Source organism: Sitodiplosis mosellana, unplaced genomic scaffold (assembly GCF_009176505.1).
Source record: "Sitodiplosis mosellana isolate CC-2019 unplaced genomic scaffold, AAFC_SMos_1.0 Smas_scaffold_6150, whole genome shotgun sequence".
NCBI classification, from domain to species: Eukaryota; Metazoa; Arthropoda; class Insecta; order Diptera; family Cecidomyiidae; genus Sitodiplosis; species Sitodiplosis mosellana.
This window is the reverse complement of record NW_022601391.1, coordinates 3,753,454-3,771,753: the sequence shown is the minus strand read 5'-3', so window position 1 is coordinate 3,771,753 and position 18,300 is coordinate 3,753,454. Positions and strand designations below refer to the sequence as shown.

Sequence of the window (18,300 nt, the reverse complement as noted above, 5' to 3'; positions counted from 1 at the left end):
CGGGTGTACTCAAAAGGCCAGTTTTTCTTGTTTTCGCCCAAATTTTACGTCCTACCCAATCAGCTTTCATTTTTTGGCCGTTTTCGCAAAGTTGAAAATTAAATCTTTGGATTTAATTAAATCCGAACCACTTACAACGGGCATAAATTACACAATATAAACAAAAAATGAAAAAACAATCACTGTAAATCGGACAGTATTGACAACAAATGACTTGCCTTTCCAAATGCTCAGATCAATGTGAATGTGCAACCGGCATCAGTTTGACACATCAAGCTGCATTTGGTTGTGAAACGAACACCGCACACCGTGATAAAATATCGAAACGCTCACGATGTCGTTGTCACCAGATTTCTTCCACAGGCTACGGATCAAAACTGTACAAAACAAAACAAAAACACACAACAATCCATGGTTTGTTGATTTCGAAAATCACATGCACACGGTGGTATTGTTTGGTTCGATCACACGTTCGATGTCACAATGATAACAATTCAAATGACTTACCCTTTTTCCTTTTTGCTGGCTGTTCAATATGAATTTAGTCGAACGAAGCAAAGATTCATATTTCATGACATGGTGAAATTGTGAACGGCGGTTTGTTTATAATAACAGACTTCGAAATGAAACATAAATTATAGTAAGAATATACATGACAATAGTTTTGCCTGCCATCTGTGCGCAAATTGAAACGTAATCGTTGAAAATGAAACGACATGAATTTTTGAACCTCAAAATTCGACGAATTTGTTTTGTTTGTGGAAAGTGGCATCTTGGACTGATTCCGAACAAAAATATATGAAATCGATTCCAAATTCTCTGCTCTATCAAACTAAAACTACCATTTTCTGTTTATTTAATACCGAAAACACTCTAATGTACATACTCACCTAGGTTTCTCGATTTTTTGTAATGAATTTTTTTTCGAAAAGGCGTAATGAATAATGAAATACAGACACAATTTCTTAGTTTATCACAAATTTATTACATGGTTTATTTGCTAAGTTCACACTTCGATACACGTATGAAAAATGATGAACTTTCCTTGACTAATACAGCATAAAAAAGGTAATTGGATTGGTTTTTATTACACTCTGTATGTTTAAAATGAACAAAACTGATCTTGAAACATTATATAGCTCGCTTTTTTTCAAAATTAAACTGCGAAATTACAACATTTTTCTCTCTTAAATTGTAACAAAAAAAGGAAATATACATATTGGTTTTGAAATAAAATTAATTACAATGTGAAATTTAAATGTGTGATTTTTTGCATTCTCCTGAATTTTGGCAACTATTCAGTTGACTAGGACGATATTACTTTCATCATAAATATATATTAGATGAGCACTTTCTTAATTTGGACATCATCCAAAGTTTGTGGAAGTGTTAAAGGGGAAGAAATAAGAGTTTGTTTCCGTGGTTAGAGAAAGTGTGGATTATTTTATGCAAAGTTAGAGCCAAGCATGCGCGTGCAGTGAATATGACTACTTATGTATTCCATTCATATCACCCGTGCATGCTTGCACATTCCAGCTCATGAAATGTGTTCCAAATAATATGTATTTTAAGATTGACATTTAATAACGGTATACAAATATTGAAAGATAAAAAAAGCATTGCTCAAAACAATTTACACAAAATGTTTCCGCAAAGAACAGTCAAGACTTCTATGCATTTTCCAGAATGAAATTTTTCTGAAGCATCGCGCAATTGGCGATGCTAATCCATTTTCTTTTAGAACATCACGTATGCATTTTGTTCCTTTTTTTTTAAATGTTTCAATCCAATTTCAAGTTCATAGGTAATTATTTTTCTGTACATAATCTTTTAAATTTTGAATCGCTTTTGGATTCATAAATGCGATTTTTTGATTCTCTAGATGGCTTCGCGATATATACGTATGTTTTGTTCTATGTATTTATCCGAAGCGTGAAACTTAACTCAGAAACCATTAAAGGATCATTTCAATTGCTTTACCACTTGGGTATAATTTGTTTTCTTTTTGTTGAAAATAAAAATTCAAGTCATACGACCATATATGTATTTAATATAGCAGCTGAAAAGAAGTAGTATTAATATGGAAGCTTCATTTCTTGTGAAGAGTTTCATTTTAAATTCAACAATCAGTATCCTAAAGTACTGTTCAAATATGATGCGTTCCAATATTATTGCAAAAAATTTAATTCTCAAGAACGCTTTCTCAAGTATTGCACGAATATGAATTATTTAGTGTCAATACAAAGAGTTAAGAATTCTTTTTCAGGGGAAACCCGTTTCGCGGGATTTTCATGGGGTGCTTTTTCCCGACGATGATTGACAATCTACAAGGTGAGTACAACTGAGATACATAAGCAGTTAGAGCGTATTTTTCCAAGAAGAAAGATACATTCTATTTGATTTGCAAAATCTAACATTAACCAAACCTGCCATCGATGAAATGAAAAACATTCTAATAAAAATAACGGAAATAAAGATGGTAGATTGCAGTGTAAAAAATGGCAATGTCTATAAAGATTTTCTCAAATTTTGTGTGGATTTGAAATATCTGAACATTGATTATTCTGCCAATTCAAATGAATGTCTTTTTCATCGTTATCCATCACTTGAGAGGTTAAAGATTACCAATTCGAATGACCATTTCACACGAATAGAATCTTTTTTAAATGAACACCTGAATTTAACTAGCCTTGCAATTGACGCAAATATTTTGCAAAAATATAGAATGGAGCTTAATAACTCCATTGTCAATATGAATGATTTGATCATTTACCTCTCTAAAGGCAGTAAAGAATACGACCGTATTCTGTATGACCTCCAGAATCGTAATTTTTAAAAGGATTTGCACATTTACGCTGGGAGCAATACGTTGGAAAATGGTAAACTAGCAGATAAATTGCCGGGTTTAACCAGTTTGTATATCGAAGAAAGTATGAAGCTACCACAGATGCCCAAACTGAAAGATCTCGGAATTAATGCCGACCTGATTCAAGAACGCTTTCTCAAGTATTGCACGAATATGAATACTTTAGCGGAAAGAAATGTTCTAATTTTGGGGGGAAAATGTTCAATTAATGACCCAAGTCGTGATAGTTGTTTATCTCAAAAAGCATATGAAAACCCATGGGGGTTTTCAATGGTGAGAATTTGTATCGATGCCTTAAAATTTCGCTTTAAGAACGCTTTCTCAAGTATTGCACGAATATGAATGATTTAGTGTCAATACTGGGAGTTGAGAATTCTTTCTTGGAAGAAATAGCAGAGATACATAAGGAGTTAGAGCGTATTTTTCCAAGAGGAGAAATACATTCTATTTGTTTTGCAAAATCTAACATGTCACGAATAGTAGGCTTTGCTATCGAATAATAGACTATGTCTATTATATTGTCATTGAAAATATTTAAAATAAAATCAATCTTATTCTACTTTCCTTTATAAACTTAACATAACATTAGAAGAAATTTAAGAACGCTTTCTCAAGTATTGCACGAATATGAATACTTTATCGTCAATTGGTACAGACACCGGATATGCAAACGTGAATATTTATGACTGAATAAGAGAGCGATTATATCGTTTGAATTGGGATATTTCAGTCAAGATTCTTTTTGAATTTACCTTCATTTTGTTCTTTAAATTCGATTTGTTATCTTAAAACCGTTGGATTTGTTGGTTGGAATTCCTTTTCTTTGGGGAAAATGTCAGAGATACATAAGCAGTTATAGCGTATTTTTCCAAGAAGGAAGATACATTTGGTTTTCCTCGTATGGAGCTGACATTAATTCTGAAGACAACGAAGGATGCTTTGTTCAAGAAATTTACTCAGAAGCTGATCTCAATCGACATATGAAAACCCATTCTAATCACGTTTTGTAAAAATGTTAATTGATTCCGATCGAGAGCGACACGGTGTTTAAAAATGCAGCCATTCGGAACATTCCAACGAAATCGTAAACCAAATACAAATGCATGAAACGGTACCGTTTACTCGAGAGCCTAACTGAATACAAAAAGAACAATAACAGTATCATTCTAAAATGAATGTTTAACTGTATTGACTTTTCCTGGCAATAATCAGCGTTTATCACGCAAAACTATTAACACACCGTTAAGGCCAAAAGAATAATGCCAACTATTTTCTAGATGCTCATTATTCCGAAATTGATTGCATGCACTCAATTTGAATAAAGCTAGCTAGTCACAGCTCAGCTTTATTTGTGTTTTTTTCTTCATTTTCGAAATTAATTCTTCGAACCATCATTATGGTTATGGAAATTTAATTTTTTGTCTTCAATTAATTCACTTAGAACTTGAAAATGACTCAGACGGCCATATTGCTAGAAACAATTCACACGAAAAGTTAATCTCAAGAAAACATATGAAAACCAATTCCAATCGATTACCCAATTTGGTCATAAAAAATGACTGGAATCTCTTTCTTTGGATTAAATTTAACGAGAAAAAAAATGAGTTAATGCAAAAAAATCACACTATACACGAGAAAAAAAAAACAATCAACTGATTCAACTAAAGAAATTGAGAGCATTTCAACTGTTCGGGTGTATCAAAATCAAAAAATCAATGTGAACTTAGCGTTAATTTCCATATGGTTTCGATCCGGTTGAATTGATTTAAATTACGATTGTGCTGGTACATCTGTATTTTGCTCTGTTTTGTACTGTACGGTATTTTGTGACGAACGTGGGCCGTGTATACATCTTGATGCCTAAAAAAATGTCATATTCATTAGATCGCTTTACGCATGTGGGCATGTATGCTTATAAAAGTAAAGTTACTCAAACGAAGTCAAACAGAGTGAACAATAACATTAAAGTCGTTTTATTTGACTTACCCTCCGTTTCTGTTTGCTCTCTATTTAATTCGTAAGTTGCTTGTCAGGAATTTCGATCTTGGTAAGGGAATGTGACTCGTTTGTATTCTGTGAATTGAACATGGTTGTTGAAGACTTCGCTGATAATTTTATTGTGTGTACACGTCGGCGACAGTTTGTAATATACAGCCTGTTTACAACAAATAAACACAAAGTCGTTAAAAATTTCTAGTGATTATATTCACATAATAAACACATCCAAGACATACAACAATCGAAGAAAAAAAACTTACCGCTTCATTATGGTCTTTGTTTGCACGCGGTCGACGCATGTTGACTATGAACACCAGACCGCAGGCATACAACTTGTATGTTCAATGCTCACCAAACGACTGACTCATTTCAATGCTGCTGAGTTTGACACCGTGAACCTACTTTCTACGTCTATTTTTGTCATGCATTTTAAACTGTTAAATGCGATATCTTTTTTTCGTCTGAAAAATAAGAAGAGTGAAATTAGTTTTTTTCCGTTGTTACACACACCAAGAATGAAGAAGAAATTTTAGGTATACAATATGGATACATTTCCACACAATCTAATCCATGGATTAAAAGAAATAAACATAGACAGTTCACATGATTTTAGAACAGAACACTACATTTCTTGCGAATTCTCTTTGGTTTCCTTCTCCTTTTCACACCCGATTATGATATTTTTGCGAATCGGTCCGAGATCTCATGCACTTTGGACTCTTTCTATTTACCATTTGCTTCAGCAAAGTTTTTCGTACTGATGCCATGTGGTGCGATAATTGATTGTTCTGCGAAACGAGACACTCATATTTGCAACATTATTGGCAAACACCACATGTACAAACTCAATGTATTCGAGAAAAAAATATAGCAGCTGCAGTCAAATATGAACAAAACCGGGAGACTTGATCGAACATGTTATGTTTCATATAAAATGGTTGTCGAATTTATTATTCGCTATGTGTAGCCAAGACAAAAATACGAAACACAAAAGAAAACTCTTGAAAATGGGATGTAAGCGAGTGTAGTTTGTTAACGTGACTAAGCTGTATTCACATTTTTATATGTGGTAGTATGTGTTCGTCGCGTTGCTAATATAGAAAGTGATATTTTCAAAACCAGTTTCAATGAACGAAACATAAGAGGAACATAATCAACCCTTGTCTATGTATAAAATGTAATGTGCTATGTTGCATGTCTAAATATAAGAACGCGCAACGCATCGCGTATTCTATCATCTACAGAATACACACATAAACTCGAAAAAGAGTCTGGTATACCACGTTTGGAACGAATAGAAACATCATCATACAAGCGGAAATGAGATACAAATCAAATGAATCGGTAAGAATAATCTTGACCTGCCTAATTGAGTGAAAATAAATGAGAAACATAGAGTTTTTTTTATATGGATATGTTGTTGTAAAGTCCATATAAAAAAAACTCTTTGTTTCACATTTATTTTCACTCAATTTGGCAGGTCAAGATTATTCTTACCGATTCAAATATGTATTGCTATTACGACGTGAATTGCGAATTCGAAGAATTAAGACGTGGCGAGGCACCTGAGATAACAATTGAATTGTGAAGCACTGTTAATTAATAATTCTGTAGAGAGAAAGAAAATAAATCCGTACGAACTGCTAATGATATAGCACCGATGATGTGCACACATATAAGGAAACATTTATTGCGTCATTGCTAACTACATAGAATTTTTCCACGGTCGATTTACAGCTATTTTCAATGTTTATTTCGGAATATCTTGGAAAACATGTTTCGAATCGATAAAAACTCATTTTCAAGTAATTATTCACTTTTATTCAAAGCGAAACATTCCATTTTTAGGTATGCATTTCGAAATTTAGATTAAAAAAAAGTGTGTATGACTCTACTTACTATTTTTGGATATGAAATACATCTCACAATGAGACGCAATGACGTCCCATTAGTGAAAGTGATCTGCTCGCATCCACAGCAAACTTACGAATGACTTCACAGCTCAAAACACTACTTCACAATATTGTACCAGTATGGCAATCAAGTATTTGCACGTGGAGCCATCTCTTAGATTCTATAGAATCTTGTACTTACCATGAAATTTTTTACACCGAAAAAGAGCTCACAGATTTAGGTCAGAACACAATGAACGGTTTTTTTCTGATATTTTCTCAAAACATTTACTAAAAAACATTTCGGCAGAAGGAATGCCAACTACAATTTATTCATTCAAATGATACGGTGCTTTTTGTTTCTGTTTGCTTAAATTCAATGGTTTTGTCGTTACAATTTGGTTTGGTTTCGTTTTTTTTTCTGGTGATATCACTAGATAATATTTTCATATCATTGCTTGAGTAATACGAAATATATATATAAATTTATTATCAAATACAAGATAAACGCTTGAAAGTGCGTTTTTGTTGTTGTTGATGTTGATTTCTTTCTTTGTCAGACCCAAGAATGTCTATAATACTGACCAATTTGTCTCTATCTTTTCATTTGTCATCATTATATTTAGCTAGAATCCTAAACTAAACAATTTTCATTTGTTTTATATTTTTCTTTAGATTTTCTTCGCTTCAATTTTTGATCATTCGCACCAAAAAATGGGTAATCATAGTTCAACTCAGAGATAACCGAAGCGATTTGCAACGGTCTTGTTTGTCGTCGTGAGTCAGAGAAGACATAAAAAATTCCTATATAGACTAGCATAGCTCATGAAAATCGAAACACAAGTCGCTGGAATTCGCAGCACAGAAATTGTTTGGCAAACCTACGACTCAACACGAGTCAGCTATGATCAATTGAAATGTCAAAATTGTATGAAAACCTTTAAATAACTTAGTGATTCACGAACTCGTATGAAAGACTCGCGAATCTTCGCACAGATTGACAAAACTCGTGCGACTGTCTATATTTTTTTCTACTGACTTGTAAGATTTGCACTGAGTCGCGTGACACATAAGCCCCTAGGCGAAATGAATGGCATTGTACGCACTGCAAATGTTTTTGCATACGTAAAACGTGCTTGTGATATGACTAATATCGATTGATATTTTTAGAAGTGCGTTAGAGCGCACCGGAACGTTTGTGTTGTTTTTTTAAAGCAAAATCAATGATATTAATAAAAATTGAGCCGGGCACGCAGTGAATTTTTTTTAGCAATTGCAGATTGACGCACCGCGCGCTAAAGAGACTCTCAAAGCAAAATATACAAATGAGTATGCGCTCAGTCATCTCTGGTTGAATTTAATATTTCTACATGAGGTAAATACGAGGAAAACAAAGGTAGAAAAAGTATCTAGTCTGAGATGTTCATGGTCAAAATGGTGTCCATTCTATTTCTATTGACTGAAAAGTCTTTGAGGTCAACACATTTCTTTCGAACGAGGAAACAACATATACCTCATTGAATTCACAAAACCATAGACCACTTTCAGGTAACTGTATGAAGACAGAGAGAAAGATCAAGTGGAATTATGCGCATTTTTGTAGATTTTTTCCCTTAATTATCTAGCATTTTGCTAACTGCAAAGACTTAATGCCATTTTTCCATAACTAAATGGAATTTTCGTTTGTTCTTTGATAGAAAATAGTAAAAGTGATTTAATTTTATATGCGTATAAAAATCTACTATAGTATAGCTATAGCTGCAATCATCATCATACATTGCATTGCCAAGTATTGTTTGGTTTTGAGACCCGCGTGGAAATTCGGAATGTATTTTATTTTTGTTTTGTTATTCAAGGAGCAATCATCATTCCGTACGCCCCTATTCTTGAGTTTAATTGCATTGAATGAGCTGCACCAAAATCGAAATAAAATCAATTACACTTTTTGATCACACTTATTAAATCATTTTGTTGTCACTATTTCAAATTTGCTACCGACACGGCATTTTTTTGGAATTTATGCTTAATGATGGGTTGCACCGCAAGAATGTCTATATTCTTTGTAGACTTTTCAACATTACATCTAAAGTAATTGGAATTTCAGATATTTTGATTGAAATCGTGTTGATAGCGTGAGCTGGAGAGTGAGTGAAAGTAACGGTGCCAATTATGCATGTATCGTCTCAAATCAATCTATATGCATGTACGATCTATGCAATGCAATGCAATGCAATGCGACTGAGTTTAATTAGAGTTCAAATGTTGTGTTTGATATTGTGGTTGTTTTTTCTCCATTTTCGTCTTTTCATTTCATTCTAAATCAAATTCTGTTCATCAATAAGTCTCAATAAATTTTTGATTGACATTCACAAGTGGTTGATGTCTATGTTCGCTTTAATTATAGGTTTTAATATAACAATAGATTTGTCCATCATTCAAATATAGTATTAAAGGGTGTTGTTTGTTTGTTTAATAAAAGACCATGTTTAAAAAGATATGTACGGATAAAATGTTAGATAATTACGAGTTATTTTGGATTTTTGTGTTGATTGAGTAAACAAATGGTCGATTTAAAAAAAATGATGTCCGTTATGGAACTTCCATTTTGAAAAACACTCGGTCAAAGAGATAGCTATTTCTTTGACTATAGTCGTGTGTTCCCAGAATATGTGTTTGGTTTTTCTTTTCTTCTAATTTTTGCATAACGATCGCCGAAAAACCGACCTTTCCCCGTGTAAATGGGACAGAAGATCGTGTTATTGCGGTCATGTGTATAATGTGCATGATTATAAACAGTGCTTGCACAAAACAGTTCGTCACTACGTGGTTCAAATTCCAAGAAACAGAAAATGAACCGGGTAACATTCATCACCCCATGAAAAAAGTTCTAAAGTGGTTTTGTGATTATCACGGGAAGAGATCCTCAGCGATTTCTTTTTGATTTACAAAAAAACATCTACTTCAAATCTATTGTTCCTAGTTGAGGAACCGATGTTTCGACCTTAATGCTGTTGCCAATACTCTTATATATTTTCAATATGTACTATGATTTAATGTGGTCATATACAGGTAACGCTAACAGCATTGAGGGAACCATTGTACCATCTGACGACGTTTCGGAGCTCCTTCTTTCAGTCAGTCAGTCGAGATTATATGAGCGAATGTACTTTAGCCGATAAACAATTGTGTAGTACGAACACCACAGGTTTTGGGCAGCATTCCATATCGAGCTCCTAAATATGAAAACAAAATTATGATATCAATCATAAATATATTATTACATACTATGTATAAAACGTGACTGGTTTCGAAACAAAAAGAGCTTACGATTTCGCCTTCGTCACCCCCAAAGTCCAAGAAGAGCAGTCGATTTCCATCATCGGCCGATGCTTTTAGCTTATCAAATGAATATGTCCACAGTACTTTTGCTGGTGATCCCAATCCACTGTCAACCAATGAAAATCCACGATCCAAATGCACCAGCAGTTGACATGGTCGATTCTGAATGACAATTTTAAAGAAAAGTTTATCAATTAATTGTTTTAATTTTTGATGATGTTCATTCCACTCCTACCTGATACAAGCATCGGAAAGAAAATTCTCGTTGGTAATTAATGGCATTGTGAGTGCCTTGCACTAAAGCCCGAGCCCACGCAGCCATATCTCTATGTGTTTCCGATCGAAAACAGTGTGTGATAATTCCGCGTGGCGTCCCACAACGCACACAAAATACCGTCGACTGATTCTGCAAATGAAGAGTAATTCAATGGAAATGGATAAAAACTGAAATGAGATTTCCATAACAAGTTTTCAACGTACCGAGTTTGAGTTAACGGTTGAATTGTTGACCGTACCAGCCGTACCAGCTAATCGTGTTGATGCCAGTGGCGAATTTTCAACGGGTCGACTCCAGGCTTCCAATGACCACGGAGCGCTTTCGTATATCCTAAAAAATTGAATAGATCATACAGAACCAAATAGACAAACAAAAACCCATACACACTCAATAAAAATGTTTAACGATAACCACATTAAAAAGTTCGGAGGCGAAATGAAATTGGCAATATGAAAATAAATGCGCTCGGTCTCAAAAAAAGGTATTTACATTGGTATAAAAACAAATCGTAAATGTTTGTCCATTAGCGAAGAGACACAGTTGTGTGCCATTTTTTCACATTGAGGCACATTCCCTTTATTTTATCGACTTATTTTTCTCAAATTCCCATGATTTTATGTCATTGTCCATTTCGCCTTCAATGAACGATGCATCTATTATTACGATGGAAACATAAAAAATGCCAATTGGGGTTGATATTGCAATCAATGTCTTGATTTTCTTACGATACTTGCGATTTCTGGGAATTCAATTTAAACTGATATATTTATAAATAAGTCGAGAAATCTTCAAGCGTTTCAATTGCGAATTTAGTCGCAGCAAAAGATATCATTCAATATATGATGTTCTTCGAATGACACGTAATCAGGATGCACATTTTCATCATAGTCCATAAGAACATTTGATAATGCTGCGTAACGACATTTTGTAGGAAAATTTAATGAATTTTTGGGTAATTGTTAATGTATGTTAAATAATTTGATTGGGCATTTGTCATTGTTTGAAACACATAGCGATTATATCAGTACGCTTCAATGTGGAAAACAGTGAATGAAATAGCCGGTAGTTCTACCGGAATCCGGTAGCTCTGAATGAGAAAATGCAGCTCTAAATCTGAATTACGGTAGTTGTGATTTGAATAATTTGACCCCCAATTTTCAGATCACCACTTGGTTACCTATCATCTGTAGGTCAATAAGATTGTTCTGCGTGAAGAGCTCAAAAATATAAAAAAATACCAATTTTCGGTAGATTTCTTGGACTTTTCTCCACTCACTCCTGAAACTTGAAAATAAAACACGATAGCATGTCTCCATCGAAAACTCAATTACAAAAATGAGATGCGTAGTTTGGATTGGCTCATTAGAAGTGAATAACTTGACTAAACAGAAAATCTGATTGAATACAGAGACGGGCCAAAAATGGAAGTGATGGAGGTCTTCGTATATCGGACCACATGCGACCTGAGAGCCCTCTCTTGACCAATATCATATTGGCAATATAGAAAGTACGGGCACAAAAATAGTATTCACAGCGGGCGCCTCGCAATAGACTGATTACAGCCTGAGCGACGAGTCTCTGACCCCCGCATATATCCAATAATCCAATAGGAAGTACGCAAAGAAAGCATTTTTTAGGGTTTTGTCCATGGCAAACTGCCAATATTTTGCGAAAAAAAAAATGGGGGTCTGTGAACAATCCAATACTCACTTGTCCATAAATTTGGTCCAAAATCGACATTTCTTGGAATTTTCGGAATTTTGTTCAAAAATGACACTTTTATATGGGAAATCGCCAAAAAATCCATTATCTACTGGTATTATTTTGTAAAAATATTGGTCGAAGAACTGAACACCTACTTCTTCATAAATTTGGTCCAAAGTCGAGATTTTCACGATTTGACAGCAAAAACCAAAATTACATTGATTCTTATGGACACTGAATGTACAGAATGTGACAAGAGCGAAACTAGTGAAAATATTCATGAACTAACATATAATCACAAAGTTTCTATCTTAATTGCATTGATTGGATCGTGGACATTTCTTGAAATTTTCCCTGAAAATGACGATTTTATATCTAATCAAGGTAAACTGCTATTTTTTGGCAATATAATCAGCGATATTGAAATAAAATGATCTTTTGATCAAAAACTAAGCGGAAGGATGTAATTCGTTTTATTTGCAAGTAAAGACTGTTTGAATCAAATACGGTATATGATAGCTTCTGAGTTGTAGTTGTTTCATAATTTAAATCACTACCCGCAAGAAGGTGAAGTTTCATATAATTTTTATGAAGAAATTGTTCTTCAAGGAAAACATAAGACAACAATATATTTTTCAAAAGAAGGTTGGTGCTTAACTTCCCCTGACATTATGGCGCTGGAATTTATAATAGAATAACTTATTCTTTGTAACCGGTAGCTCTGAAAATTTCTTATTTCAATCACTGGTGGAAAAGTTTCGATTTCAACCGTGAATACGTTGAACGTTTCTGCAGTCGACAGCTACGAATATCAACTTCACGAAAATTGCCTGACATTTCACCCCGCTGCCTCAGAATAGCCTGCAACTGTTGTTGCTGTTATTGAATATATTTTAACGACGTTATTTTCATCCCACATACTATATTTGTATTTACGCTCAATAATAGAACCAAACAAAAAAACAACGGGCTTATTAGGTCTCTTTTATGCATGTCTATCAATAAACACGTTTTAGCATCGCTTTTTCGCTCCATGTCATTTCGCCCATGTCATTCATCATTTACGCGTTCACATTTTTTAATTGTAAACGCTTGAAGTTTTGTCGCGCATCGTTTCGATCAGCTTTTGAATATCCCATTTATTTGGAATAATTATTTTAAAGCGTGGATCGGCGTGGATATTAACGACACCCATAAAATTTCAGACCTTTCGTCGTAGCATGTTGATGCTTGGTTTGTTCAACGCGACAGTTACATCCTGGATGATTGGTGATCAATTTAAAATTACATACCAAGGGGGAAAGTACTAGATTTGTATAATTCAAATAATGCAATTGTGTACAAAAATAATCCCTTCGGAATTTTCAATAATGCTCTTTATAATATCAATAAATAATAGCGAAGTATGGTCAAGTAATTGACGCTTGCGTGCATTTGAATTCCTTTCGGGATTATTTTTGTACTAGATTGCATTATTTGAATTATACAAATCTAGTACTTTCCCCCTTGTTACACACACTCCATATTGATTTATTCAATTAAATCTATCCAGAAAAGTCAAAATTTCATTAAAAACTATTCGTCTAATGAGTGAGATCATTCAGGTGTGTTGCCATTGACCAACATACGAAATTGAATATTATTGACAAAGGCTTCCAACACATTTTACCATGTAAATTCATCACGTAATGGCAACATAATTTGATTGGGTCTATTATGCGCGGACGGAAGAGAGAGAAAGAGAGTGCATAGCACACATATTTGCTTAACAATGGGATTCTTTGCGCATTTGTCACTTATCGGAATGTCAATATTTCACGCGTATCCCGTAGCCCATATGTATTTATTCATTCGTGCGTTTCATTTGGAATGCTTTGTCAACTTAACCGAACAAATGAAAAAAATTGTTTTGATATCATAAATTGATAGCAAGCCAAAGCATTGCATGAAATCAAACACCTTGTCAGGTCTTGGTGCACGATGAACAGTGAAAAGTGTGCATTTTCACTGTACAATATTCAATGCCTATTATGTGAAACAGTGTGTATTTTTGTAGAAGTTTTTTTTTTATTTTAATTATTTATTTTTCTTCCTCCGATTTCGTTTGTTCAATGATGAAATGAACACAATTTTCCAATTCCAAATTTTCAACATATCGTCAACATTCCATTGAAGTTGCAACAATTAGCAATCATGTTTGCGTGAAATGATGCCCATTTAATGAAAAATATTAACTTACCGTATTTCCCGGTCAGTGATGCCAACAAAAACCGGTAGCCATCGATCCAAATCGTCAGAACTTTCCGAGCTCGATTGGCCATTTTGCTACGTGATTTACGAGAATTGCCGATTCCAAATGAAGTAGACATGCAAAATATTTTAAAAAGATCTATTTAATTGTCCATTCATAAGTGGTGAAAATGATGGAATTTGTAAAAAAAAGGACGGAATGCTGAAGGATTAGCCAGGTTGTTATTTATTAAGTGTTATTTATTTCCTGTTGCTATTCAACGAATGAATAATGTATTTGATTTTATCGAATCATGCTGCTCAACCTTGTACGTGGTCTGCGTATGAAAATTGCAAAAGAAAAACATAATCTTTTTTATGCACTGGAATTAACCACGGCAAATCTAGGAAATATTAAATCACATGATTTTTGGTTTTTCATTTGTATGCTACCGAAGTGTGTACTCTGTACTTCTTTTGAAATGAAAGCGAATCATGGAGGATACTGTGCAGCGATAAAAAAAACATACAAAATAACATAACTTGAATCAATAAATTAATAAGTTTTAAATCGCGACATAAAACGGAGCGCAGAAAAAAAACGATGACAAAAACGGGTGAAATGTACAGTACACACACGTGCGGGCCACTCACGTCGATTTAACGCGGCCAACACACCGACAAGGTATGCAAAGCATTTGACCAATTTTCAAAAAGATTGAAGCGGTGAGATTCCGTGTGATATTGAGCGCTTATGTTCGTAAAATAAATTACCTGTTCGTTTCCTACGCGGCGACTCAACCAGCCGATATGCTTCAATTCACCAATAATATTGGAGAGTGCTCGATTTGCATCGAGTAAAGCTCGCTGTGTGCTACGTGCAATTGCCGAATGCAATGCATTAAACCAGGCTAACGCCTCTTGTGGATCTCCAGCACGTAAAATACACGAATGTACTCCATCCGGTGAATGAAGTTCAATACAGCGATTTTCTGCAAACGAATAAGAAAAATGGATTGCAATCATTCGACACTAAATCATTTTTTCCTGCAATGCAATTTGAATGAATCCGAAGGAAATTCCAAACGGGCTGCTGTTCATTATTTATCAATCTCAGTTTCTTTCATGGAACAAAATTTATTGTGTATACGAGTGCGTGTTTTTTTCTTCTTCTTTCAAGTTACTCATATACTAGGCAAATTTAGAGAGATTTAATTTACAAAATACATGCTTTTTGTTCAATATATTTATGATCCGAAAGAAAAAAATCCAGTTAATCTTTTGGCAACACTCATTGAACGTCCTTATTTTTGAGCGGCATTGAGTTGGGAATCATTATTCTTTGACATTATACTACATTCCGCTTATTGAATTTGTGAGCCACCGGATAGATTGCAGAAAAGTGCCATTAATAAGTACGGCATATTGATAATTTCACAATGGATTAGGTTTTAAGGATTGAAAACTGATGCGATTTTGTAGCTTGGAATCGCGTCGTATTTTAATGTATGTGTTAGTACACTTTTTCTCCAGATAGCTAGTTTATCTCACTCCATTTGCCAAGCATATTCTTTGAAGTAGAGAAGCTACGAAAAGAGAGGGAATATACACAATGCTTTTATTTTCTACTCTCAACTATGTTTAAAATGAAAATGGCTTTGTATTCCATTCAATTCAGTGGAATGACATCTCGTATGCGGTTGAATAGATTGTGCGAACAAGAAGCGCAAGAGAAAACTTAAGTTTGCAATATTGTTCGTATCCAATAATATCCTTTCAAAAGATTGTTCAACATGATGTAATCTTGTCGCTCACCTTCATTTGTAGAGTTTGCTATAAAACAGAAGGTTCCGCATACGCATAAACATACAAAACAAATTCTGATGGGAAGAGAAGCAATGAATGAATGAAATGAAAACAGTAAAGCAAACAAACCATTATAATGTAAAAGACAACATGAGCTGTAAGAGGATGTCTGCGTTTTTTCCCTTATAACAAATTGTTATTTGTTGCAATAAATGCAATTCGGTTGCAGTTACTAACAATTAGGACGATTTTTCCATTAGCATAATTTATGATACAGCACAATGCGTGGCATAAAATCAAATAAACAATAGCCGAATATGGGACCTGAAAAACTCGGATTTTCTGCAGTATGTATGCGCGGTTGCAGTTGAAAAGAAGTGTGTTCGAAAAAAATTCTATTTGGCGCCTCTGTATGGAATGGGTTATTATGAAAGGCAGAAAAAAATTTCAAGCGCTTAAGAGAGAGAAAATTGTTGCAGAGTGTCGTGCGCATTTGGCTCCAGAAAAAATGATTTGTTATAACTTATAACATTGTGAAAAGCTTATGATTGGCATTTCCTTCATAAAAAAGGCGTAAAAGCACAGAGGCAATTTAATTTTCTTTTTTCCGCTTTGAACGGTCTTTTTTAGTGGTTTACGTACCTGGATCGTGGTATTTTAAGTTTCGAGCAAGATGTGTCAACTGTAGCGGTATGTAACGAGTATCGGCTCGGGGTGGACTTTTCGGCGCAGATGGTGGTGACAAAGATTTTGACGATGTGCTCAGCGTATTTGAACCATTTGGATTAATCAATGGACATAAAAATGCTCGTTGCAACTCCCATCCAACCTCAGATATGATGCTCGCCTTCCGAAAGTATGGGGTCACCTCCCTTAAAAATTTAACTGCAAAAACAAAGTGAACGAAAAAAATATTGAATACAAATTTGGCAGTTTACTCGGGAAATTCATACATCATATTCCATCATGCAATACGTTGAATATTTGGATTGAACGCAATTGAGGTTCAACAATAAACTTTGACTTGAGTGCACATTTTTTGTCCTTTCCCACATTTTTACCATTTTTACAGATAAAAGACGATTTGTCGTACATTTTTTTTACCAGCACTTTGCATCCAAACAGTATAGTTACAATAACTGTTTCGTGTTTATCACAATGTAGACGAGTGTCCTGGATCATTCTTCATCTGATTGCATTTTGTGTGAACGTACTTGTCGAGTGAAATCATTTGTTTTAGTTTTCATTACATTCCAGTTGCAAATTGATAAGTATAATAAACCACCTACATCTTCGCTATTATACATAGCAGTGCATATTATGCATAGTTATTTACAAGCCACAGAAGAGTCGATTGGGACATCACATTACCATTCCGACTGTGAGTTCGTCCATCATAAAAACAATCATTTTTCTTCCATTGCAAAAACTGAAACTGGGTAGACTAAGCCAAGAGAAATAATATGATAAAGGGAGTGAGAAAGAGAAAGAGAGAGGCCAAATTGAAAAGAAGAAGAGAACGAGCGAATGAAAGCACACTGTTCACAATTTTTTTTTCTTTTCGTTTACCTATTTTTTACGCTTCTCTTCCGATTTTTTCGCTGATTCATCTCTGCGTTTGTGGTGCATTCATTTCACTGACAAATGCTGTTTTCGTCATCGCTATTTTATGGTACGAGAATGTCGGTTGCCCACAAGTTCCTCGTTAGGCTGATTTTTCGCGTGTACGCACGCCATCCTCAAGCCATAAATATTGCCACATTCTCTTTCATTGTTGATACTATTATACACTTTTTTTCACTTTCGTTCGTCTGCACGATTGTATTTTAATTTCAATTCATTTTTTTTTTTTCATTCAGCTTTTTGCGATTATCTTGGTTATTTTCAATGATAGGCACATAGAGTGTATCCAATGTCCCTAGCTTGTAAACAAAATGCATTTTAAGCGCACATTTGAATAATACACTACAGATTTACATTTTCGATATGTTAATAATATGTTATTGCCCGACATATTTATTATTATGTTATGTTGGGATTTTTTTTATCTTAATAACGTTATTAAAGATTTGACATAATAATAACATATTATCTTAATAACGACCAAAAAAATCGCAAAAAACAGTTTCATGTAAAAAACATGTCAATTTTTTTCAGACGAAAAAATGTTGAAAAAAAATGTGTCTTGC

At 34.2% G+C, this 18,300-nt stretch overlaps 1 protein-coding gene across 2 annotated transcripts in view; it reads right to left on the bottom strand.

Moving 5' to 3' along the window:
- Positions 1-961: 961 nt before the first annotated feature.
- The window catches only part of LOC129574204 (beta-1-syntrophin), a 38,667-nt gene continuing 21,328 nt past the window's right edge, over positions 962-18,300 (bottom strand). For both annotated transcript variants that reach the window (XM_055455818.1, XM_055455819.1), the window contains exons 4-13: positions 16,754-16,996; positions 15,080-15,297; positions 14,316-14,401; positions 10,576-10,702; positions 10,331-10,501; positions 10,084-10,257; positions 6,764-9,989; positions 5,125-5,325; positions 4,853-5,021; positions 962-4,726 (exon numbers count right to left, since the gene is read on the bottom strand). In XM_055455818.1, the coding sequence (XP_055311793.1) occupies positions 9,906-9,989; positions 10,084-10,257; positions 10,331-10,501; positions 10,576-10,702; positions 14,316-14,401; positions 15,080-15,297; positions 16,754-16,996 (1,103 nt within the window). In that variant the 3' untranslated portion in view covers positions 962-4,726; positions 4,853-5,021; positions 5,125-5,325; positions 6,764-9,905. The remainder of the gene's footprint in view (positions 4,727-4,852; positions 5,022-5,124; positions 5,326-6,763; positions 9,990-10,083; positions 10,258-10,330; positions 10,502-10,575; positions 10,703-14,315; positions 14,402-15,079; positions 15,298-16,753; positions 16,997-18,300) is intronic.